The sequence below is a fragment of the Caretta caretta genome, chromosome 1 (assembly GCF_965140235.1).
Source record: "Caretta caretta isolate rCarCar2 chromosome 1, rCarCar1.hap1, whole genome shotgun sequence".
NCBI lineage: Eukaryota > Metazoa > Chordata > Testudines > Cheloniidae > Caretta > Caretta caretta.
In genome coordinates, this window is record NC_134206.1 from 10,464,491 (window position 1) to 10,489,120 (window position 24,630).

Sequence of the window (24,630 nt, forward strand, 5' to 3'; positions counted from 1 at the left end):
TACCTGAAAGGGGGTTCCAAAGAGGATGGCTCTAGACTGTTCTCAATGGTAGCACATGACAGAAGGAGGAGTAATGGTCTCAAGTTGCAGTGGGGGAGGTTTAGATTGGATATTAGGAAAAACTTTTTCACTAGGAGGGTGGTGAAACACTGGAATGCGTTACCTAGGGAGGTGGTAGAATCTCCTTCCTTAGAGGTTTTTAAGGTCAGGCTTGACAAAGCCCTGGCTGGGATGATTTAACTGGGAATTGGTCCTGCTTCAAGCAGGGGGTTGGACTAGATGACCTTCTGGGGTCCCTTCCAACCCTGATATTCTATGATTCTAAGAGGAGCTAGTTGCATCACCTTAGGTCTAGAACTGAAAGACCTCTTTTTATGCTGGCTATGAAATGAAGACAGGTTTCTGTTGCCTCTGATTAAAGGAAAAATAAGTAGAAGATTGAGGGAAATACTGCCACTGGTATAGAAAAGAACAAGTAGAAGGTCTCTTTCTGGTTGAGGGATAGAGACCCAGAGAAGCTGAACAGACTCTCAAAGTGGAGGGCTTCCATTTTAACTTTAGTGTCCTCAGCCAAAGAAGATGACAGAGCCAAGCATACCACCACAAGCAGACTGCAGATGCCAAAGCTCTGGCAGAAGAATCTGAAGCATCAAATGATGCCCTGAGATCTTTGCCTTGTTTTGTTCTTCTGTCAGAATAGCATTAGTTAGTCTTCTTTTATCCTCTGGCAACCCTAACAAAGTATGCCATTCTTTTCTTCAAATGGAAATGGTAATAGGCCATCGCTACCTGTTAATTAGCCACTCTAATTTCCACAGAAAAGGACTAGAAAACTTCTCTCCCAACTGCATCAATCTTTCTCTCCTCTCTATCCACAGAGGTAGAGTGAGCATGGCTAGATCTAAACATGTTATTGGCAACTGCCACCACCAGAAAATTTGGTATAGGATGGGTAAGAAAATAAGAGAAACCTTCCTGAGAACCTGATACAATTTGTTCACTTTCTTGGACACAAACTGACAAGAAGTAGGAGTTGACCAAATTACTTTAGCAGGTTGCAAAAGACCATCCAAAATAGGGAGTGGCCTGTTTGTGAAGGTAGCTCCAAAGATGTCAAATACTGGATGGATGTTTTCTTGCACAGCTGATTTCAAAGAGGGACTGGAGGGAAGGCATACAGCAGTGGGACCTCCCATTTCACAAGGAAGGTGTCTCCCAGAGAGCCATGCCCCAGTCTGGCCTGAGAGCAGTATTTTGGGCACTTGGCATTGTATGCCATTGCGAAGAGATCTATTGAGGGGAATCCCCATTGTCTCAATATAGTTTTTATTATTCCGGGATCCATCTCCCACTCGTGGGTTAGTGAAAAGTTCCTGCTTAAGTGGTCTGCTGTTGCATTCTGGCATCTGGGCAGATAGGATGCTATGATGTCTATGTTGTTGGAGATGCACCACTGCCAGAGGTGGACTGCTTCTGCACAGTGGGGATAAGATTGGGCCCCTTCTTGGTGATTTACATAAAACATAGTGGTCAAGTTGTCCGTAAGAATCTGGACAGTCCTGTTGCGGATCAGAGGGAGAAAGTGCTAGCAGGTGTTTCAGATTGCCCTTAGCACCAATAGATTTATGTGGAGATTAGATTCTGCTAGGGACCAGCAACCTTGGATGGTATTGTCACACAAGTGTGCCCCCCATCCCACCAGAGTGGAGTCTGTGGTGATTGTTACAGTTGGAAGTTTTTGTCGGAAAGGAACACTTGGGCAAATGTTTGTATGTTGTGTCCACCATGTGAACGAGTCTTTTAGACTGCTGGGCATTGTAAGATGTCTGTTTACTGAGTGCCTGTGTGGAGTCAGGCCTGTAGGCATCTCACATGGAGCCTGGCATGTTTCACGACAAACGTTGTAGCCGCCATGTGCACCACGAGTTGTAGGCACGTTCTGGTGTACGTTTGTGGGCTGTCTCTTACTGTTGTAATTAGATTTGTTAAAGTAAGAAAGCGTTGTTGGGGTAGCTGTGCTGTTGCTGTGAGGCAGTCGAGGTGTGCCCCTATAAAGTCTAACTGTTGGGTGGGCATCAAAGTGGATTTTTGAAGATAGATTTGTAACCCTAGGTCCGTAAACAGGGTTATAGTGGTGTGAGTGGCATCGATTGCTGCCTGATGTGTTGGTGCTTTTAGAAGGCAGTCATCTAGGTAGGGAAAGATGATCACACCCTGCCTGCGAAGGTGTGCTGGTGCGATGGCGAGAACCTTGGAAAACACCCTTGGGCAGCGGACAGGCTGAAGGGGAACACTCTGTACTGGTAATGCAGGTTCCCTAGAGTTAATTGCAGGAACCGCCTGAGTGCCAAGTGAATGGTAACATGAAAGTAAGCATCCTGTAGGTCAAGGGCCAAGAGCCAAACTCCTTTCTCCAATGCCAGAATTATAGTTGCTAGAGTCACCATCTTGAAACATTGTGTGTTCTCAAACTCGTTTAGTTTTCCCAAGTCCAGAATGGACCTCCATCCACCTGTTTTCTTCCGAGTGAGAAAGTAATCTGAATAAATCTAAATAAATAAGTAATCTGAATCTTCTGCCCCTGTGTTGAGCTGGCATAGGTTCCACCGCACCTAATTGTAGGAGATAATTTACTTCCTGCTCTAGCAGGTGCACATGAGAGGGGTCCCTGAGGAGGGATGGGGAAGCGGGGTGGATAGGTGGAATAGAGATAAAAGGGATGGAGTAGCCCTTCTGGATAATTTCCAGAACCCATTTGTTCATGGTGATGGCTTTCCAGACTGGGTAGAATGGTAACAGGCGGTCCTCAAATGGGCTGGAGATTGGCCATAATTCTGGGATTGGAGAATGTGGGGTTCTCATGTCCTCAACCAACACTTCAAAATGTTTGCCTCAAAGTGGATGGCTGAGACATAGATGACTGATCTTGTGGTTGTCGGCATCATCTGCCTTGGTTTGTGGTGCTGGTTGTAGTGTCTTTGAGGTTGGGTGTATTGGGCAGTTCGGAACCATTGATTATAGAATCTGCCTTGTTTCTTTTTGTTTGCAGGGACATAGATTCCGAGTGTCTTTAATGTTGCCTGGGAGTCCTTCAACGTGTGCAAGGAGACGTCCATGCTCTCTGCAAAAAATTTTTGGCCTTCAAAAGGTAGGTCCTCTATGGTTGCTTGAACTTCCCTGGGAAACCTGTAAAGATGGAGCCAGAAAATCCTATGCGTGACTACGGACGTAGCAATGGATCATGTTGTTGTGTCAGCAGAATCAGGAGAATCCTGCAGGGCTGTTCTAGCAATGAGGGAACCTTCTGCAATGTTGGCCTTGTATTGCTTCTTTTTGTCTTCTGGAAGATGTTCAATAAAGGTTGCCATCTGAGAAAACATGTTGTGCATGTATTTGGCTAGTAGGTAGGGTATGGGTAGGTGGGAGGCTATTGCCTGCAGCCACATCCTCACGTTCTTCAACTTGTTCCTCCAGTGTTTCTGAGGAAGCTGGGGCAGGCGACAAAGGTGATCACATTGTTCTGGACCTGGGTGGGTTGGGGAGCCTGAAGTTCTGTGCCCTGTAAAATGCCCATGGGTCTGAGTATGTCAAGTTTGGTGGGAGAGCAATGGGGGTGAAACCCATTGTGGAACCTCCCAGCCTCTTCCATCCAGAGATGTTTGGTGCTTCGAGGGTCTAGGTTTGGGTGAGGAATGGTGAGGGGTGTACATCCCGGCCTCCTCTTCCTCCTCCTCATCGTGGCAAGGGGAGGGGCTGAGCCAGTGGGGGTAATAGCCAGGCTTGGTCCCAGTCTGGCTGGGGTGCCGTCAGAGTCTGGGTTTTCTTTGGCTCCACCGGTGCTGAGCTAGGAGTCTTGACTTTGGTATGTGTACCTCCATGACACACACCAGGTCTTTAGCTCCTCGGAACGTCTCAGTATCGGATGTTCCCGGTGCCTTATGGTCCGGTGCTCTCGGTGCTGTCGGTACTGGGGCAGACTTTGTGGTCGGAGATGTCTTTTTCTGAGGCAAATCTCACTGCGGTGAAGAGTGAGACTGCTTTTTTTAGGAACAGAGTCCTCAGTAGCTGTTTTAGAAGAGGGTCCCATGTCTGAGGCATCTGTTGGAGACCATTGACCAGGTGTCCCAGACTTTGGGTCGGAAGGCTAGTCTGAGGGATTTCTCCATCATCAGGAGTTTCAACTGGAGATCCCTAGTTTTCCTTGTCCTAGCTGTCATTGTTTTGCAGTGGGGACACTTTTGAAATATATGTGTCTTCCCCCAGGCAACAGACACAGTGCACGTGGCTGTCAGAGACTGGTATAGACAGTCCGCAAGTGAGATAATGTCTGAAGAACCAGGAATCTCTGAGAGGCTATTTTGAAAGGAAGAATAGGAATAATCCTGTTCTTATGCCTCTTCTGTCACTGGAAGTTTCCCATCTGAGGCAGGAGAAAGAGGAGGACTAGGAAAACGATTTTTTTTAATTGTAAAAGAAAATTAAAGAAGAAATTAAGGGAGAGAGGTACTAGCTGGGAAAGAACTGAAATAATAGAAATATCTAAAGCTGTGAGGGTGCTGCTGTCATTCCGACTGAAGCCAAAGGCAGTAGAGAAGGAACTGGGGGATGGTTGGCTGCGCACGCGGGATAACCGCTCGGAGAGGTCCGAGATGGCTGCCACGTGTGCACGGTCATCTGGGGCATTGCTACTTCAAATCTCTGATTAGAAGCGCAGGGCGCCAAGACAACTAAAATGGAGCAGCCACACGGACGCTCCTCAAAGAAGAAGCACAAGTTAATGGAATTCCAAACATTCTCAGAAAGGGAGGATGCCCAAGTCACACCCACATGCTTGTTAGGTGACAAATCGAGATCAGAATCAGTATCCATTTCCTCCTGTTGAAAAAGAGGACCCATCTCCTCATCCTGTTCTTCAGAAAGAGTATCAGGCAATACTATCTGAACTACCAACGGATCTGGAGGAACTAGATCTGAGGACTGTTGAGCCACCAGATTATACTTAATAGATTATACTTCACAGTTCACTTCTCTATCCTCCCTCAAAAATTGTTGTGGTGAAACTCTAGGGCCATGAAGACTATGGTTGCCAGTGTCTCCAGTAGTTGGGATCTGGAAACATACCCATGAGAGGAGGAGCAAACAGATAGGGTAGCATAACCTAGGATGAAGCAGGTCTCTTGAGTCCTCCTCTATCCTGCTCTAAGGACAGATCCGACCTTGGATGTGGTATGGATGTCACTGGAGAAAACATAGCAACTGGAGGGTGAAGAGAAATAAAGTGTGAGAAAGATCTACCTAGAGATCCCATCGGAGTCTTAGGAGGAGGTATAGAAGGATCTGGAGAAAGCCTACTCTACTATGCTCCTCTTTTCAGATGATGACAAAGCAGACCTTGGAATTGAAGATGACTCCCTCTTCTCCTTTGCCAAGTTTCTGTTGGTCAGATCTGAGGACCGCTCACGTGGAGGAAAACAGACATCAGTCACTACCGTTGATATCCTCTTTGGCCTGATGATGGTCTAGGAACTGGAGCAGAAAATGGGCCTGGAAAATACTGGATCCAGGAAAACACTCAGCTACATAATACTGGGCTTTGAAATAGAACCCGGAACTGATTTGAACTTCAAAGTCAGAACCATAAAGGTTATGTTTGTATCAGACAGATCTGATAAGTCTGACTAGTGAGATCTAGCACTGCTAACAGTGCCCCTGTTCTTCCTCAGCTTCTGCTTCTTTGGAGCTGATACAGCTGGAATCAATATTTCTTTAGGTTCCCTGACAGGTCAACAACCCTTTTCTATTTCCAGTGCCTTTGAAGCCCTGGCAGCTTTAGCTGAAGAATTGGAAATGAGCATCGACAAAGATCCCAATGATGTAGAACTCAGTCTTGCTAGAGGAAGCTACTAGAACTGAGTCAGGCCTCTTATTTTTCCTTTCTGATGAATGCCTGGAACTGGATGGCTTAGCAGCCAAGGCCTCCTTGAGCAACAGTATTTACAGTCTGGTCTGCCTGTTCTTGTGTGCACTGGGAGTGGAAGTTCAGCAAATGAAACACCCAGAGGGAGAGTGCCCTTCTTCCAGGCACTTAAGACACTTTACGTGTTCTTCTGATGCTGGAAAAATAGCAGGGCATGAAGCACATCTCTTAAAGCCCATACTCTTCCTCTACGGTTTTGCCATAACACAAGGAACTGACTTTACAGAGTATATTACACTATCTCTATTATCCTATACTTAAAACCATGTTATCCTAAAAGCTACACTAAGAACAACACCTATAAACTAACAAGGCACTATAAATGGAGAAAACCCTGGATCCAAAGGACAGGAGCAGTTCACTTCTGTCTGGTGGTTGGAAGGAACTGAGGGGGTAGAGCGCACAGTGCCCTCTGACATAGTCTTACCCTCAGTTTTTAGTACAAAGTAGTTTAGGTGAGAGGGAGGAGTGGAGACACGTGTGCTATATCAGGCCCTGCTTGGAGAAGGTTCTACTGTTGAGTACAAAGAGAGACTACCAGTAAGTGGGGATGTGCAGAACACACAAACAAAAACTAATTATTTCCCCAATTAATAGCAATCTGGAAACACTTAAGAAATTTCCTTAGTAAACCCAGAAATACATGAGCCAGCTCTCCAAAGACTGTTAAGAAGAGGCAACAATGCCTTTGTAAATGGCTACATAAATTTAAAGACACTTTAAGAATTAGTTAAGTTTAAAAAGACTATTTGAAAACTGAAAAATGTTTATATAGAAAACAATGACAGGTTTCAGAGTAGCAGCCATGTTAGTCTGTATCTGCAAAAAGAAAAGGAGGACTTGTGGCACCTTAGAGACTAACAAATTTATTTGAGCATAAGCTTTTGTGAGCTTATCCAATGAAGTGAGCTGTAGCTCACGAAAGCTTACGCTCAAATAAATTTGTTAGTCTCTAAGGTGCCACAAGTACTCCTTTTCTTTTTATGTAGATGTCATAAATATAAAGGGAAGGGTAAACCCCTTTAAAATCCCTCCTGGCCAGAGTAAAACTCTTCTCACCTGTAAAGGGTTAAGAAGCTAAATGTAACCTCGCTGGCACCTGACCAAAATGACCAATGAGGAGACAATATACTTTCAAAAGCTGGGAGGAGGGAGAGAAACAAAGGGTCTTTGTCTGTCTATATGCTGTCTTTGCCGGGGATAGACCAGGAATGGAGTCTTAGAACTTTTAGTAAGTAATCTAGCTAGGTACGTGTTAGATTATGATTTCTTTAAATGGCTGAGAAAAGAATTGTGCTGAATAGAATAACTATTTCTGTTTGTGTATCTTTTTTGTAACTTAAGGTTTTGCCTAGAGGGATTCTCTATGTTTTGAATCTAATTACCCTGTAAGGTATCTACCATCCTGATTTTACAGAGGTGATTTCTTTACTTCTATTTACTTCTATTTCTATTAAAAGTCTTCTTGTAAGAAAACTGAATGCTTTTTCATTGTTCTCAGATCCAAGGGTTTGGGTCTGTGGTCACCTATGCAAATTGGTGAGGCTTTTTATTCAACATTTCCCAGGAAAGGGGGGGTGCAAGTGTTGGGAGGATTGTTCATTGTTCTTAAGATCCAAGGGTCTGGGTCTGTAGTCACCTAGGCAAATTGGTGAGGCTTTTTACCAAACCTTGTCCAGGAAGTGGGGTGCAAGGTTTTGGGAAGTATTTTGGGGGGAAAGACGTTTCCAAACAGCTCTTCCCCAGTAACCAGTATTTGTTTGGTGGTGGTAGAGGCCAATCCAAGGACAAAGGGTGGAATATTTTGTACCTTGGGGAAGTTTTGACCTAGGCTGGTAAAAGTAAGCTTAGGAGGTTTTTCATGCAGGTCCCCACATCTGTACCCTAGCGTTCAGAGTGGGGAAGGAACCTTGACAATAGAAAATAAGTGTGTTTGGACTTATTTGAAATAGAATATAAACGCCTATTATACCCTGATGAAACTCAATGTATATCTCAGAAAATGGACTGAATAAAATAGTTATAACTCTAACTTTAAATGGTGTTCAGAGAAATTCCCACCACAAAGAGAAAGGCAGTAAAACTATCAAGTTCAGGAAAAATTACAACCCTACTGCACAAGTATTAGCAGATCACCATTCACTAGCTGAAATTGTTACCAAGACCAAACAATGAAGGTGTTGAGCGAATGAAAGGATGACAACAGAAAATTTTGAATCCAGCCTAGCCTGAGAGAGTTGTTTTCCTCCTTCCATGAAGTTACGGAAAGAGAAGGGTGTAAAAACCCTCAGAATTAAGCAAATTCTCTCTGCTCCTATTCTCAACTTTACAGCATTCACTATAGCATCTCATCTCTGCTTAGCTTGTCTCTACAAGCAAGCCAGCTAAGGAGAAAACAGCCAAAGAGCAGCATCAAGAAGAAGCAACCTTCCAGTTCAGATGACATCATCATCAAGATTTCAACATGTATGGTGAAATGAAGTTGTAAAGCCCTGTCAAGGGATTAAATTTAATGTTTTTCTTGTAATGATTTTAATGGTACTGAAATGCTATTCGACAGACAAGATGGGTGAAGTAATATCTTTATTGGACCAACTTCTGTGGGTGAAAGAGACAAGCTTTTGAGCTATGCAGAGCACTTCTTCAGGTCTGGGAAAGGTAGTACTTAGAGTGTCACAGCTAAATATAAGGTGGAACAGATGTTTTGCATAAGTAGTGAACACATATTCTAAGGGACCATTCAAGGTGAAGAAGCCCACTTGTCTCTTTCACCAACAGAAATTGGTCCAATAAAAGATACTATTTTACTTCCTTGTCTCTCTAATATCCTGGGACCAACATGGCTACAACAATACTGCAGACATTGAAATTTTATTGTCATTTAAGATATAACAGCTTCTCCTGTTAAACCAAAACAAATCTTGAACAAACCATGGCATGTAAAATGTCAATGGAAAAGTTGTGATTTGCTAAGTACGATTATCCTATTTATATGCATGTATCATTTTTGTATATGAAGCTATGAATATTGGCTATGCACTGGTATCTTACCTATGTGCTGTATTCCTGGGTAACACACACCAGATAAGATGTACGTCAAGGCTAGACAGCTTTGAGTTGATGGCCCATTAAAGACACTTAGCTCTCACAATGAGCCATAGAAGAAACTCATTCCCCCCATTTAGATCTTCTGACAGATGCCTCAGCCTCCAAGGGGCCAATGGCTACCCCCTGTGAGTCATCAAGCCATGTAAGGCATGTGACCCTGGACTCCTGTGATGTTCCCCTCTGGTGTTATCCGGACCGGTGATCTGCTAGGTCACTCCAAAACTCCTTGACTCTGGGAGCCAGCCTTACCCTGCTCTGCTGTGAGAACCCCCACTCCAAGGCTGTTCACGCACAGCCTCTGGCATGTAAGAGGCTCCTTGGACTGTGCAACCAAATGACACTAGCCAATATCTCCGGTCCCAGACACAACCCTAGGAACCTCCATCTTGCAGTGTCCAGTTATGCCCGCTGGATGGTGCAAGCTTATATAATTCATCAATTTAACAAAGAAAATTGATATATACCAGGCTTGTTATCCCAAGGGGAGTCTCTGACACGCTTCAAACCAAACACACTGATTCTGGGAGAATAAATAAACAGATTTATTAACTATAAAGATAGATTTTAAGTGATTATAAGTCAAAGCATAACAAGTCAGAGTGGTTACCAAAATAAAATAAAATATAAGCACATACTCTAAACTCTCAACCCTATTAGACTGGGCAACAACTAGATTAAGCAGTTTTTCTCACCCCACTGGATATTGCAGTCCTTAACATACAGGTTTGTTCCCTAAACCTGGGCCAGTCTCCTGTGTTGGAGTCTTGTCTTCTTCTCAGTGTCTTGGTTGCTTGCAGCATAGATGGGGGCAGGAGAAGGCCCCAGTATGTGTCCACTCTATCTGTTTTATACTCTCAATCCATGTGCTTCGGGAGCACAAGTCAAGGCATGTCTGGAGGGCATTGCTGAGTCTCTCCAAGCAAGGTTGAGCAATTTCCCTGGTGTGGCCTCATGCAGGTGAGTCATTGTAGCTCCCTTGCTGGACAATGGCTGTTGATGGGTTGTTTAACACCATGCCCAGGCATTGGTTACTTTCCTTGCTGTTGCCTCTGGGGAGCTAATATCTGTCTGATTCCCCTATTTACAGCATGCTTTAGTGACCACCATACAACACAATTCTCATAACTTCATATGCATTCACGATACACATATATGGATAGAGAAATGACTCTTGGCAGATCATAACCTTTTCCCTAATACCTTAAAAGACATGCTTTATATGTAAGATCATGATTTTAGTTACTAAAGTATTGGTAGCCGAGTGATTATTGCGATATTGACCTGGCTAAGTGACTGATCTCTTGGGATTAGTAGGACCCTATATGAGATGAAATTGGTTTTCCATAACCACTCATCATACAGTCAACGGTCTGTGTGGTGAGATAAGGGCTAGAATGCCTAAGGAGACTGTATTTTGACTTCTTTTTAACTAATGTGGTGAGACAGAAGTTTACTTTGGTCACTGGGTTAGTATATCTAATAATAGAATAACTACTAGTTTAGGGTGAGTCTGCTCTATTTCTCAGCTGTTTGTCCTGAACCTGATATTCTCAGCTGTGACCCACTGAGGCACAGTGACACCTATGTATTCCTGGACAGGAGACATAAATTGACATTGGTAAACAGAGAGAAAAAGTGGGATTTAATTTGGATTTAATATTTCATCAATTTGCCTCTTTCAGTGAAGCTCCTTGAATGACTTCTTTGAGGAACTGATTTAAATAGGTTTTTTTTACTTCATAGCATGTAGTTAAGATTACTCACTTTTGCCTATTTATAACCTGTTATGTTATCCATTATAACTCAAAAAGGGCTCCTCTGCTCTTAAACAAAAGTCTTTTGCCCATCTATAAACTGTTTTATTATCTATGACACACTAAGACAAGGCTCACTCCCAATTTTGGGAAATGAGGTACTTTGGCCCCCTCCAAGGGTAGATCAAGGGTAAACTCTGAAAAAGTGTAATGTCTGTCAAAGCTCTCCACAGAGAAACATATAGACAAGATTGTAAGTGAAGTAACCGTTATTTATTGTTTGTGTTCTCTTTTGGTTTTAATTTTTTCCCTTTCTTTAATAATAGTCATAGTTAATAATTATTATTATTTTGCTTGTCTTTAGTTGTGGTATCCTTTAAGGCCTGGCAAATAACCTCATGTGACTAAAACAGTGGAAGTCATGTCCCTGAATTGGTATTAAGAGAGAACTTTATTAAGATTTGGCCTATTATTCCTTATTACTCAAGACTATACAATTTTAGTCATTTTTAAGATGAAATTACTTGGTGCTCAACAACCTGGAACAGTCCTTTTTACCCCAGATGCACCCCAGAAATGGACTATATGTGGACAGTCACTGGAAGAATTGGGGAGATATGGGAATTCAGTGAGTTTACAAAAACTGTAAAGTAATAACCAGTTAAAAGGAATGGATGACTACTAGGACTAGGGGATTTAGGGTTATGGTAAGGTGGAGAAATGCTTCATAAGGAGGAAGAAAAATTCAAAGGGTTTGGGTAGGAACCCCCTAGAAGGTAGGTAGGAAAAAAGTGCATCGCCGTCTTTACACTACTCTTTTGCCTCTGGTGTCTATTTAGGGCCAGATTCTGATCCACTCATTCATGATGAATAGTACCTTATCTACACAAGATCCCACTGATCCATTTGTGAAGTAAGATGCTACTTGTGTAGCTTTAGCATTTATTTTATTTGGCAGTAATATAAGGAACCTACAGGCCTGTAACCTGTAAGACATGGGCTTCAGCAGTTAACATAAGGCTTGCAACCTGTGAGCTGTGGCACAGATAAATGGTCTAAACGCCACTCCTAAGTTTTGGGGAACTGGAAATAGAGTGTGTAAGTGGGAATTTTGTCCATAATGACACCAGCTAACCACAGGAACATGAGCTAACACTGGTTTTTGGAGAGAACATCTGCAGATATCTGACCACAAGAGTGTCATAGCAATGAACTGATGTATACGATAATAAGTTGAGATCATTAGTATACTAACCAATAGGAGAAGGGCACCTTAACATTAGTAGGGTGAAGAAATACAGATAAGGAAGAGGGGAGAACCCCCTATTGAATATGCATTAGACATAGTGGCATTAGTGTAACATAATATAAAAGTTGCATCCAAGCCTGTGTGTGGGAGGAGAGAGAGGTGTAGCCCTTGCGAACTGCCAGGATGATGGCCACTGGAGATGATGAGGAACATGATGGTGATGAGGAAGATAATGGTTAACATTTCAGGCTGTTCTTCCAGGGATGGTGTGAGTATATGGATGTTCAGATGTACATTCTGTATTATCTCTATTCACTTTACTGGGTTCGAGTGTTTGTGACTTTGCTAAATATATTAATAAATTATTGTAGAATAGTGAGTGTTGCAACTGTGCACATCGGGGCTCTCAACTATACAGTAATTTTAATAATACTGGGCCTGATCTTGGGACAAGAACCTGTCAAATCTCAGAGTGATAACTGGGAATTCTTAAGTAATCAATATAATTAATATGTAATTTATGGATTGGGCTACACTTGATATGAGTAAGAATATCAGAATCAGGCCTTTTGAGTGTTATATAAGTAAAGACTTCCAGCTCCTTTCAAGGGCAGCTCCAACTGACCACATTGCTGTAGTATAGAGGTGTGGGTGACAGCTGCAAAGACCACATTAGAATACAAGTCACAGATCCCTGGCTTGAGACTGAAAAACAGGATAAAATATAGAGCGCTTAGTTTTTCACAGCACTTACTAGTGGTAGTCGGAGGGGGTCCACTGTCAACACTTCCTCCAAATCCTTTTAATGTACAATCTGGAGGGGCCCAACCAAAATTACAATGGCAGTTTTTCTTACTGTTGCATATCTGAAATAGAATAAGGGTATAAATAACATGAACCAAATGAGCAATTTGATGAAAATAGAGCCTTCCTGAGCTCTTGGTGCAATCTTACTGCCCTGTACAGTATGGCATCACATACTAAATAAAAGACAGAATGGTAGTTTCTTATCTGCTATTTTAGGTTTCTCCAAGTCTCTTGACAGGAGCACCAAGATAACTAGTTACCCAGAGTCTCCATCTTTGGCAGGAGGAGTTAATGTACTGCCTTTGGTTTATTAGTGTGCAATCTTGATCATCTAGTGGCTGACCAAGAGATCTAAAAATTGAACCAACTTCTCTAACCACTTAAATCAGTTCTCCTTCAGTTTAACTTCATTAGGGCTGTATTTCGCAGTTGAAAGACAAAGTTTAATGGAATCACTGCATACCCAATCTGATAGGGATCTCAAAGCCTTTGAAAACAGAGTACACGATAGAGCAAACTTCCCCTCAGATGAGAAAATCCAATGTGTAGAGTTATTAATTTCATATAAAAGACATTTTAATGTTATCGAAACCCCTAGTGAAATCATGTGGAAAGCCCCAAGAGGAAAGATAGGAAGCTAGAAAGCAACAGCAGATTGCATATGGCAGAGTTGGTTTCTTCCTTCTTTCCGGCTTGTAATATAAAAGGTAGAGATCTGGGCATGTTTATCTTGGAGGAGTATGTTTTACCTTCAGAGCCAGGGGAAGCTGGCTTTATTAACCTGTAGGTCTTGAACTCCAATTTCAGCCAAGTAAGTGCTACTGTTTGTATTTTTGCACCGCTCTATCTAGTGCTAGAAATGCAACTTGGAAATCAGGAGTTGGCTCATTGACTGATGTAAGGTAAAGAAGGAGCCATGGGATTATAAAACAGGTTTTCTACTTCTAGATGTAAATCAAGGACAGGACACAATGCTGGTTGTCATAATTTAACTTTTACGTTGCAGTAGTGCCTAAAGGGCAGAAGAAGGTTAGTAAAGGTACTACTTGAATTTTTGTTACTAGAATTTCATAAACCACATTTATTTTTCTCAGGGTTATCAATTAAAATCTCTCCCTTCCCTTTCATCAGAACAGCCAAATATTCCGGGGCCCCCTTTCTTGAAGGGATTAAAGAAGAGAGTGGTTGTCCCATTTCCAGGCTCCAATCCACACACAAAATCCTTTCCCCTCCATTTGGGCAGAAGCCGTGCTTCTTCTTCCCAGGAGCACCTGCTTCCTACTGAAATCTTTAATTTCTTATGACTTCCTCTGTCAGTACCATTCAGCTAGCTAATGTGCTACAGCCCTCACGTCTTCTCCTCAAGCCTGACACTTAAAGTGATCTTTATAGGCTGGGCTCTTCCTCTCAGCCCACTGAAGAGTTTAACTCCCTCACAGTCCAGCTAAGACTAGGACACATACATCCTGGGCTTCTTGTCTAGCTTCCCATTTGTGTGTGTGTTTGATTTAAATAATAATTGCATCTGTGGTCTGCACAGATCACCTTACAGACGGGCATCTGACTGCTAGATACCAACTCCGGAGAATGTCAGTTGCTCAGGCTGAACATTGCCTAGCCGGTAGGAGGGTAAGTTTATGGACTGACTCTCTCATGTTGCTTTTTAACGAGATTCACAGTTCCATCAGTAGCTACTGCAGGAGCTCTCCTTATCTCAAGCAGTACAGACTTGGATTTTTGGAGCCCAAGGATCAGGGCTCCAGCCCCTGCTCCCCAAGTCTTATAGCTGTGTCTAGGAGGTACCCTGTCTAGTCTGTACCATGCTGGGACTTTGGACAATTTATCAGGAACCCCAGTGACTCCACTGCCATGGAGCTGATGATATTTAAAGCTTTCCTGCAGTGTTACACATAGATATTGCATGTCACTTGGAATTTGAGGACAAGTTAAGTCTTCCTGTTTCTCAATGTCAGTCATTGCAAAAGGATTTGAAATAACGATGTAAATCTCTTCCTGATTCCTCACATTAATTTTGGTGTATAAGCTAAACTATTACCTACAGTTAATAGCCTTTTGTCCTGCCTAGCAAATTACTCCTTTAGTTAGCATGGGATAGAGTCAGTCTTACCGAGGAGAGTGTTGTCAGATGTTTGGCTGGGTGCGTGTTCTCCCATGTGTTTTACCGTGTGCTGTCCCAGCTCTGCGCAGACAGCTGGCACAGCAAACGTCAAGCGAACCACCCAATAAATCTACAGACTTGTCTCAGCGAAGGCACTTGGTTAAGTTTATTGCAGATGACGCACAGTGATAATGACGCAGCTCAATGGTTACAGGTACACTAACACATGTATGCTTGTGACAATGGACCGGCTCAGGTAGTGGCGGGACTTTCCACTATCTCCTAGGCCAGACAAAGACACTCCCTCTGAGATACATCTTTATACACCAATAAAAACAAGTTACGTATCACCCTTAATGTATCAGAGTGCCACCCATTGCCTTGTACCTGTAGGTTAGATCAAAACATCTATATTTATTTTATGCTGTCATCCTGACCTTATGTCAAGGTTCCCTCCCCACTCTGAACTCTAGGGTACAGATGTGGGGACCCGCATGAAAGACCCCCTAAGCTTATTTCTACCAGCTTAGGTTAAAAACTTCCCCAAGGCACAAATCCTTCCTTGTCCTTGGATGAGTACTGCTGCCACCACCAAGTGAGTTAGACAAAAATTCAGGAAAAGGACCACTTGGAGTTCCTGTTTCCCTAAAATATCCCCCCAAGCCCCTTCATGCCCTTTCCTGGGGAGGCTTGAGAATAATTTACCAACCAAATAGGTAAACCAGATTCTTAAAAAACAGAATTTTATTATAAAGAAAAAAAAAAGGTAACGGAAGCACCTCCATAAAATCAGGATGGAAGGTAACTTTACAGGGTAGTCAGATTCAAAACAAAGAGGATTCCCCTCTAGGTAAAACTTTAAAGTTACAAAAAAAAAAAAAAAAAAAAAAAGAACCAGGGATAAACCTCCCTCTTAGCACAGGGAAAATTTACAAGCTAAAAACAAAAGATAATCTACCATGCCTTGCCTTATTTACGTATTCTTTTTGCAATATTGAGACTCATTTTAGGATGATTTTAGGAGAAGAAGTTTTCTGACCTGATGCTTCTCTGCTTCCCCAGAGAACACACAATGCAGAGCACAAACAAAGCCTCCCCCCCAGATTTGAAAGTATCTTCTTTCCCCATTGATCCTTTTGGTCAGGTGCCAACCAGGTTATTTGAGCTTCTTAACCCCTTACAGGTAAGGAGGAATTCTAGGCTACCCTTAGCTATATGTTTATGACACCTTATCCTTAAGATGGGTCAACATGTTCCTGTTATCTTTGGGAAATGTGTTTTTCAGGGTGTTCTTGTACCACCCTTCTGGAATGTGCTTGTGTCATAAATATAAAGGGAAGGGTAAACACCTTTAAAATCCCTCCTGGCCAGAGGAAAAACCCTTTCACCTGTAAAGGGTTAAGAAGCTAGGATAACCTCGCTGGCACCTGACCACAATGACCAATGAGGAGACGAGATACTTTCGAAGCTGGAGGGGGGGAGAAAAACAAAGGGTCTGTGTCTGTCTGTGTGATGCTTTTGCTGGGAACAGAAAAGGAATGGAGTCTTAGAATTTAGTAAGTAATCTAGCTAGATATGCGTTAGATTGTGATTTCTTTAAATGGCTGAGAAAATAAGCTGTGCTGAATGGAATGGATATTCCTGTTTTTGTGTCTTTTTGTAACTTAAGGTTTTGCCTAGAGGCATTCTCTATGTTTTGAATCTAATTACTCTGTAAGGTATTTGCCATCCTGATTTTACAGAGGTGATTCTTTTTTACTTTTTCTTCTATTAAAATTCTTCTTTTAAGAAACTGAATGCTTTTTTCATTGTTCTTATGATCCAAGGGTTTGGATCTCTGGTCGCCTATGCAAATTGGTGAGGATTTTTATCAAACCTTCCCCAGGAAGGGGGGTGCAAGGTTTCAGTGAGGATTTTGGGGGGGAAAGATGTTTCCAAACGGGTTCTTTCCTAATAAAATAAACCCAGTTAGACGTTTAGTGGTGGCAGCAAAAGTCCAAGGGCAAAAGGTAAAATAGTTTGTACCTTGGAGAAGTTTTAACCTAAGCTAGTAAAAGTAAGCTTAGGAGGTTTTCATGCAGGTCCCCACATCTGTACCCTAGAGTTCAGAGTGGGGAAGGAACCTTGACAGATTGCATAAGTGTTTTGTGCCTAGCACCTCTTAGGAATATGTGTTTTTACAATAGCAACCCTATGCTTGCCACATTCTGTGAGCAGGGCCTGCCTCTTGCTCACAACTTAACTTTGCTTCTACTTGAGGCCTCAGGCCTCATATCAGGCCTCTGATGCATGGGCTTATGTTTCAGGCCCTCTTCCTACTACAGAGAGGAAGTGTTTTTCTGAGGTTTCCCATTCTGCTGACACTCTGGAGCCTTTCAGTCTCTTCACTAAGTAAGAGACAGAACAATGGCTGTTTGTCATAGGACTGCCATAAAATACAGGGTTTGTAAACATTCCTAGGAAGTTCATCTATAAATGCCTAAGTTCACAGGATTCAAGTTCTATCATTTTCTTGTTGAAGAAGGGATGAAAATTGGGGAGAAAACAAAAGACAATATAGAAGAGGAAAAATGGTTGTATGGGGATGAGAAGCCTACTCAGAAGGAATAAAATTAATCAAGTATTTTGCACCATTCATCTAAGGAGCTCAAAGGACTTTGAGTCTCACGCCCTTCTGTGAGGAATCTGGATAATACTGTATCTATCAGTAAACCAAGGAATCCCAGGTAACAATGATGGTCAAAAATGTTTTATCACCACCTTCTGCTGGCTTGGAGATGACGACCTTTGCTGTTAAATGGAGACCTCACCTCAGTTTGTGGCTGAGCAAAGTGAAGTGGCCCTACACACAGCACTTCTCTTCCTTCCTCTGTGTGTGTGTGTGTGTGTGCGCGCGCAGCCTCTCCAAAGTCTGCTCCATGGTTGTTGTTGGGGGAGGAAGAAACAAGCTGTCTGTCCATCCCTTCCATCCCAGGGGAGAAAAAGATCATTGGGAGGCCGGGGGAGAACGAGGAGACACACACCAAACCCCTGCCACAGGGGTTGGGAGCAGGGAAGGCAGAGCATAGAGGGTAATACAGAGCCCCTGGTATGAGGGAAGGGGCAGGGTGGTTGCAGGGACTTCCTGAAATAAAGGTGGAGCAAGGACCTTATAGGGAGAAACAGAAGATGTGAACTGGTGGATTCTCTCCTGTACCAGGGAGTTTGGCAGATAATCATTAATGTACTTATACTTAAAAAGGCATATATAGTATTTAGTTTCCCCCCCATCCCCATCTGTGTTTTGTCATCTTCTCCTAACCATTTCTGGAGCTGTTTTCCCCTATGTACTTGTAGGAATATAGACCCGGTAAACTATGATTTTAAACTAAGTTTGGATGTTAGTGCAAGTGATAAGCCTAAAACATGTGACCAAAAAGAATGAGAAGTAGAGACTGAAATGAGAAGAAATAGTGTTTGTGTTAAATTTATACAGATCCTTGAAATACCAGCATTATCTTATGTAAGGTTTAGGTCAGATGCAGTAAATAATTCTTTAAAAATTAAGAAAACATAGTTAATTGGGTACCAGGTGCAGTCAATAATTGATTGTATACACTTCTTTATTATAAAGAACTGCTTAATCCAGTAGCTAGGGAGAAATACAGTAAAATAAGATAAGAAGAAAACCTGGAAGAGACGGGGTCCAGCCATTAAACTTGTCTCAACCAGTCCAGAGGTCAGAGTTCAGCCATAAACTGACTCAGGCTTTAGCTAAGGTCTGATAACCAGCAATGACATCACTTGATTATAATGTTATAAAAGGCAAAACGTTAGGGGTTCCTTTGTCACAGCTTTTTCTTATTCCTCTGCAGTCATGCCAAGATAGAAAGGTTTATCCCAAGCTTGATCCTATTGTGCATATTTGCACAATGCTTATAATTTTATTGTCACTAAAATATAATATGCTGGTATTTGTATTTTGAATATAATCAACACCAAGTGGCCTTTAGACTAATAAAGGAATACTTATATGCACACTACATCATGGTGAACCTTAGTAAATGTATTAGGAAAATTATTTCCAACAGCACTGCTTCAGCATTCCAGTCTTTTAGAGTGTCACCACACCTTTCTCTCCCTCCTTGGAATGATCTGGGTCATACTTATATAGGTCCAGAACACTCCCATACCCATTAGCCTCTGAGGGGACTTCTTAATTGGAGTCTGTTACTTGTTCCCCCCACCCCACTATGTAGCAGTTCACTCTCTAACAGAGGGATGCAAGACTGTGCAAGCAATGAACTTGGCCTACAGAAACAATGAAGTGTGCAACCCTCTAAATCCTATCCTTGTTTGCTCCAAGATGCATTAGTGTAATGTGCTTCATATAGGCCTATTCTTGAAGGCCCCAGAAAACCTTTTTCTTGTGCTATGAGAATGTAACACCTGAATTTCTTGTTCTGCACTACCTCCCCAGTTGACTGTAAGTGCAACATATAGAAATAAATATTAGCAATAAAATCCAAAATGGCATGAGATCTGGCTATTTTGCAGCTCTAACTGTATCATGTGTCATATGTGGCTTTTTATCAAATGATGTATAGTTGATAAGATTCTGCCTTCAAAATAATTTAATTACTGCTTTTCAAGATCTTGTCTGACTAAAATAATCTTAAGTCTAATGTGAAGCATCACTGCTAAGAGACTAAGTTCAGTGTTCTACATATTATACTCTGAAATTCAGAGAATGTTAAAATCTTTACTACTTACCCCTCTGTTATTGCATTTTGTGTCATTACAATCGTAATCCAGAGTTTTTATATTGACACATGTCCTGTTTATACATATCTGTAAAAGTTCAGAAATAAATATACATTAGATAATAGAATGGCACTAGGAAAGCCTGTATTCTGACTGGTTATTCAATGTGGAAACCACACTATAGGTCAAAAAGAAACGTTAATGGTAAATAACTTTTCAGATTTTCTTAGCAGTGTGATCTTGGCACCACAGTCAAAACCCTCTAGAAAATAGGAAGCATTAAGGTCATGCATGTGCTCATTTGCAGAACAGAGTTACCTCCACTTCTTCAGAATCCATATCAGAGACTCTGAAGAAGTGACAAGGGTGGAACTATGTGGGCATTCTACTCAAAGAGTCAGTTTCTGGCAAATAGAACTTCTCCTTTAAGTATTTTTAGTGTAAAGCCTTGCACTACTGCTTTCTTGAAACAGGCATCAGCTGCCAAGTTAAGAGAGTAATGCTGGATGAATATATCAATTGAGTTAAGGAGCAGCCATACATGGTAACAGCTAAAAGTCATCCACAGCCTCTTGACTACTGCAACATCCTTTTTTCTAGCATGTCCCCATTGCTCCCCATCGATTCAAAAAATATCATCCTAGCTCAATTTTCTGACCATATAACCCTCCTCCTCCTTTGTATTCCTTTACTGGCTCATCCTTTATTCATTGCATTGCATTTAAAATTCCTTACCTTCACCTGTTACCCTGTCACCTGGTCAGATTTAATCATTTTTGGCCAGTATTTCCAGCATTAGAAAACTTGATAGAAAACTAGTCTGTCATTTTATATCCTATGCCTTTTGAAGAATTAAGGAAAATTCCTGCTGGGGAGATTTCCAATGAGCAGCTGCTCAAGACAGCATCTAGAGTATCAAATGGACATTTATGATTATGATTTATGCTTTATAAATAGGACCCTACCAAATTCATGATCCACTTTGGTCAATTTCAGAGTCATAAAAGTTTTAAAATAGTAAATTTCATGATTTCAGCTATTTAAATGTGAAATTTCATGTTTTTGTAATTATAGGGGTCCTGACCCATAAAGGAGTTGGCGGGGGGCAGTTTGCAAGGTTATTGTAGTGGTGGTTGTTGTACTGCTATCCTTACTTCTGCAGGCGGCTGTGCTGCCTTCAGAGCTGGATGGCCAGAGAGTAGCGGCTGCTGGCCTTGAGCCCATCCGTCAAGGCAGAGTTGCTGCCAGCAGCAGTGCAGAAGTAAGGATGGCACAGTATTGTATTGCCATCCTTACTTCTGCGCTGCTGCCTGAAGAGCTGGGCCCTCAGTCAGCAGTCACAGCTCTCTGGCCTCACAGCTCTGAAGGCAGTGCAGAAGTAAGGATCCTCCCTAAAATAACCTTGTGACCCCCCCTGCAACTTCCTTTTGGGTCAGGTCCCCCAATTTGAGAAGCTCTGGTCTCTCCCATGAAATTGGTATAGTATAGGGTAAAAGCACACAAGACCAGATTTCACGGTCCGTGACACATTTTTCATGGCTGTTAATTTGGTAGGGCCCTATTTATAAATGGATGCATAGTTGAAAATCATATAGGGAGGAGAGAGTAAAGAGCTGAGTAACAACTGGATCAGATGGGGCATCAACCTGAAATTCCTAGGATGATGGTGGTAAACTGAAATGAGAGGAAAAAGGGTGGATCCGGCATCAAAATACAGATTTTATTTGATGCTGTTGGGGAGAAAAGTTACCAGTTCAGAAGTTAAAGACACTGTGCAGAAGGAGAGGTCACTCGCTTTGTATGGTAACTGTGCCTTTGATTGGAGATATTCGGTAGCAGTACCCATTTGGCCCACTCATGCATTCCAGACTTCTTCGTGCCCTGTACTGAGGATATACAGAGCTGTGCTAGTGAACTTCCCTCAGTTCCTTTTCTACCATGAAGTCCAACAAGATGAAACTCTGAAGCAAAGGTGAAGGAAGGAGGAGAATGGAGCATCCATAGGGAAACACATCTGAAAGAACTGCAGTTACTGCACAAGGTAGTAACCACTCCTTTCAGAAGTGTGCCTGAGGATGCTTGAATTTACAGATTCCTGAGCACTATCCCTGGAAAGAGCTTTGGATTGGAGTCCAACACTGAGGACACAACTTAGTTGCCAATCGCAGCATGTGATCTGGCTGTGTGAATCAAGGCATAGTGTTGGCTGGTGCTCTACAAATTTCAGCCACTAGAACATTGTTCAAGAGTGCTAGAGAAGTAGACTGGGATCTTGTAGAATGTGCTAATACCTCAGAAGAGATCCACCTTGAGAGAGTCTTTGAACGGACACCGTGGATTCCCTGAATCTGTCTGTAAATGAAACAAAACAGTTTGGGAGTCTTTCAAAAGGGTTCAGTTTTGTCCAGACAAAAGGCTAATGCCCTTCTGACATCCAAAGTGTAGAGAACAATTTCCTCCCTGGTCTGGTGTGATTTCAGGAAAGGAGACTGGAAACTGAATAATCTGGTTAATATAGAATTCAGAAAATACATTTGGGAGAAACTTGGGATATGGTTGTCATGAACCTTTCTTCCTGAAGAATACTGTACTGGGAGGGACTGCAATTAAAGCCCCCCAGTGACAGGGTTCCCTCTCTGCTCATGGCACCTCCTGCTCGTCGCTCTGGAGATTAGCTCAGTCTCTCAGTTGCATCCTCTTCAGCGGTCTCTCCACACGTCTTCTCTCCTTATGTGGCCTTTCTCGCTCTCGGTGCTGCCGCTTCAGGTCCGTGGCTTGGTACTCCATCCAGGTTACTAAGTCCTTCCCCTTCTGGGGAAAAAATCACAATCTTTATGGATGAGCTGTCTGGCAGGCATCTTCAGTGCTCCAAACCACTACCCAGTGTCCGGTAGGGGTACCCAAGTCCACCCTCTATACCCTATAGCATGCAGCCTAGACCTGTACTGGCTGTGACCTTGCTGCTGTTTCCCTGAGCTTTTTCCTACCTAACTGGCTCCCCGCCTCTGGGTTTGCCGTCTTCCCTCCTCTCAGGAAGTCTGTGCAGCTTGCCAGCCTGCAGCCACAAACACTTCTCTTTCCAGGGGGTGACTGCCCTTCCCTAGCTGCCATGCCCCTCTCTAGCCAGCTACTTGGCTTTCTAGAAGCCCCACCTCTCCTGTCCAAGTGAGCCTGTTCCTCATCAATTAACTCTTGCTTGTAGCCTAGTTAGTAGCTTAGGCCCATCTGGTCCCACCCAGCTCTTGCTTGGCCATTGTGGGGTGCATGTCCCATAACACCCTTAGTTCCCCAACTCTTCATGCAGAAGTGATACCACCTTTCACGGCCAGGTGAAGATGGGGAGAGGTGGCCAATGTCTCATGGCCCTCAGAGACTGAGTACAAGCTCCTGAAACCAGAGTGCTTAAACTGGAGGAGTTCAGGGAGACAGTAGTACACAGATGAGACTTTCTGGGACACTGTCGAGTGATCCCAGCTCCAGTCTGACAGCCTCTGTGCTGCTGAGGAGGAAGAAAGTCTTGGGGAAGGAGAACATCAAACTGGAGCAGAGGGAAATGATCCCATAGTTGGGACCCTCCTTTCATATCATGGTATCCTCTAGCACTGAGGATACCTCTTGGGAGGGAATCTCAGTTATTAGGAAGAGACAGGTAATAATAATGGGGGATTCAATCATTAGAAACAGATAGTTGGCTTTGTGATGTCTGGGAGAACCATACGGTGAATTGCCCGCTGGGTGTGAAGACTGGATTTCTCAAGACATCTAGACAGACTTATGTATAGTGCTGGGGAGGAGCTGGTGGTCCTGGTACATTTAAGTATTAATAACATATGGAAATGAGGAAAGAGGGCCTGGAGGTCACATTTAGGATGCTAGGTATGAGACTGAAGTCCAGGATCTCCATGGTAGCATTCTCTGAAATGCTTCCAGTTCCACATGCAGGATCAGTTACACAGGCAGAATGGAAGGGTGTCAATACATGGATGACAGGTTTCAAAGTAGCAGCCGCATTAGTCTGTATCTGCAAAAAGAAAAGGAGGACTTGTGGCACCTTAGAGACGAACAAATTTATTTGAGCATAAGCTTTCGTGAGCTACAGCTCACTTCATCGGATGCATGCAGATGATGGTATAGGGAGCAGGGGTTTAGGTTTATTAGGAACTAGGGAATCTTTGGGGAAAGGGAGGCCTATCCAGAAAAGATGGGCACCATCTAAACCAAAACTGATCTGAATTACTGGCATTTAAAATTATCAAGGTGTTAGAGGAGCTTTTAAACTAGGGACTGGGGGTAAAGCCGACAGGTTCAGAGGAGCACACAGTACAGACAAAGACATCCCATAATTGAGGATCTATTAATGGGGATTCTCTACATCCTAGTGAAGAGGAGAGGATGGATGTTGATAAAGTACAGGTAGGTGTAATAGGAAGACAGCCTGAGATCATAAGCCCTGATATTAGAGGCCTGGTATGAGGCTCACAGAATCTGGCAAGAACAGGGCTGATATTGCAGAAATACACATTCCTACGAAGTGCTAGTCACAGAGTAAATACGCAAACACATCCCGATATCAAGTGGTACCAGAACATCCCTATATGAAGGATGGTACAAAAACACTCCCCAAGTAGAACAGGAACATACTGACCCCTCCTAAAAGATAAGGTCAGGATGACAGTACTGAATAGAGATGTTTTGATCAAACCAACATGTACAAGGCAATGAGTGAGAACTAGCCACATCAGGGGGCAGTAACTATGTCAGAGGGGCAGTATTAATTTGTTTGTATCGGGTATAAAGATGTATCTCAGAGTGAGTATCTTTGTCTGGCCTAGGGAGGAATGGAAAGTCCCTCAGTTCACTGAGCTGGTCCATT

General features: G+C 42.8%; 1 protein-coding gene across 1 annotated transcript in view; it reads right to left on the reverse strand.

The window, feature by feature from the left end:
- The window catches only part of LOC125631701 (disintegrin and metalloproteinase domain-containing protein 20-like), a 174,285-nt gene that overhangs the window by 9,786 nt on the left and 139,869 nt on the right, over positions 1 to 24,630 (reverse strand). The window contains exons 17-18 of the mRNA XM_048838772.2: positions 19,767 to 19,844; positions 12,843 to 12,954 (exon numbers count right to left, since the gene is read on the reverse strand). Coding sequence (XP_048694729.2) covers positions 12,843 to 12,954; positions 19,767 to 19,844 — 190 coding nt within the window. The remainder of the gene's footprint in view (positions 1 to 12,842; positions 12,955 to 19,766; positions 19,845 to 24,630) is intronic.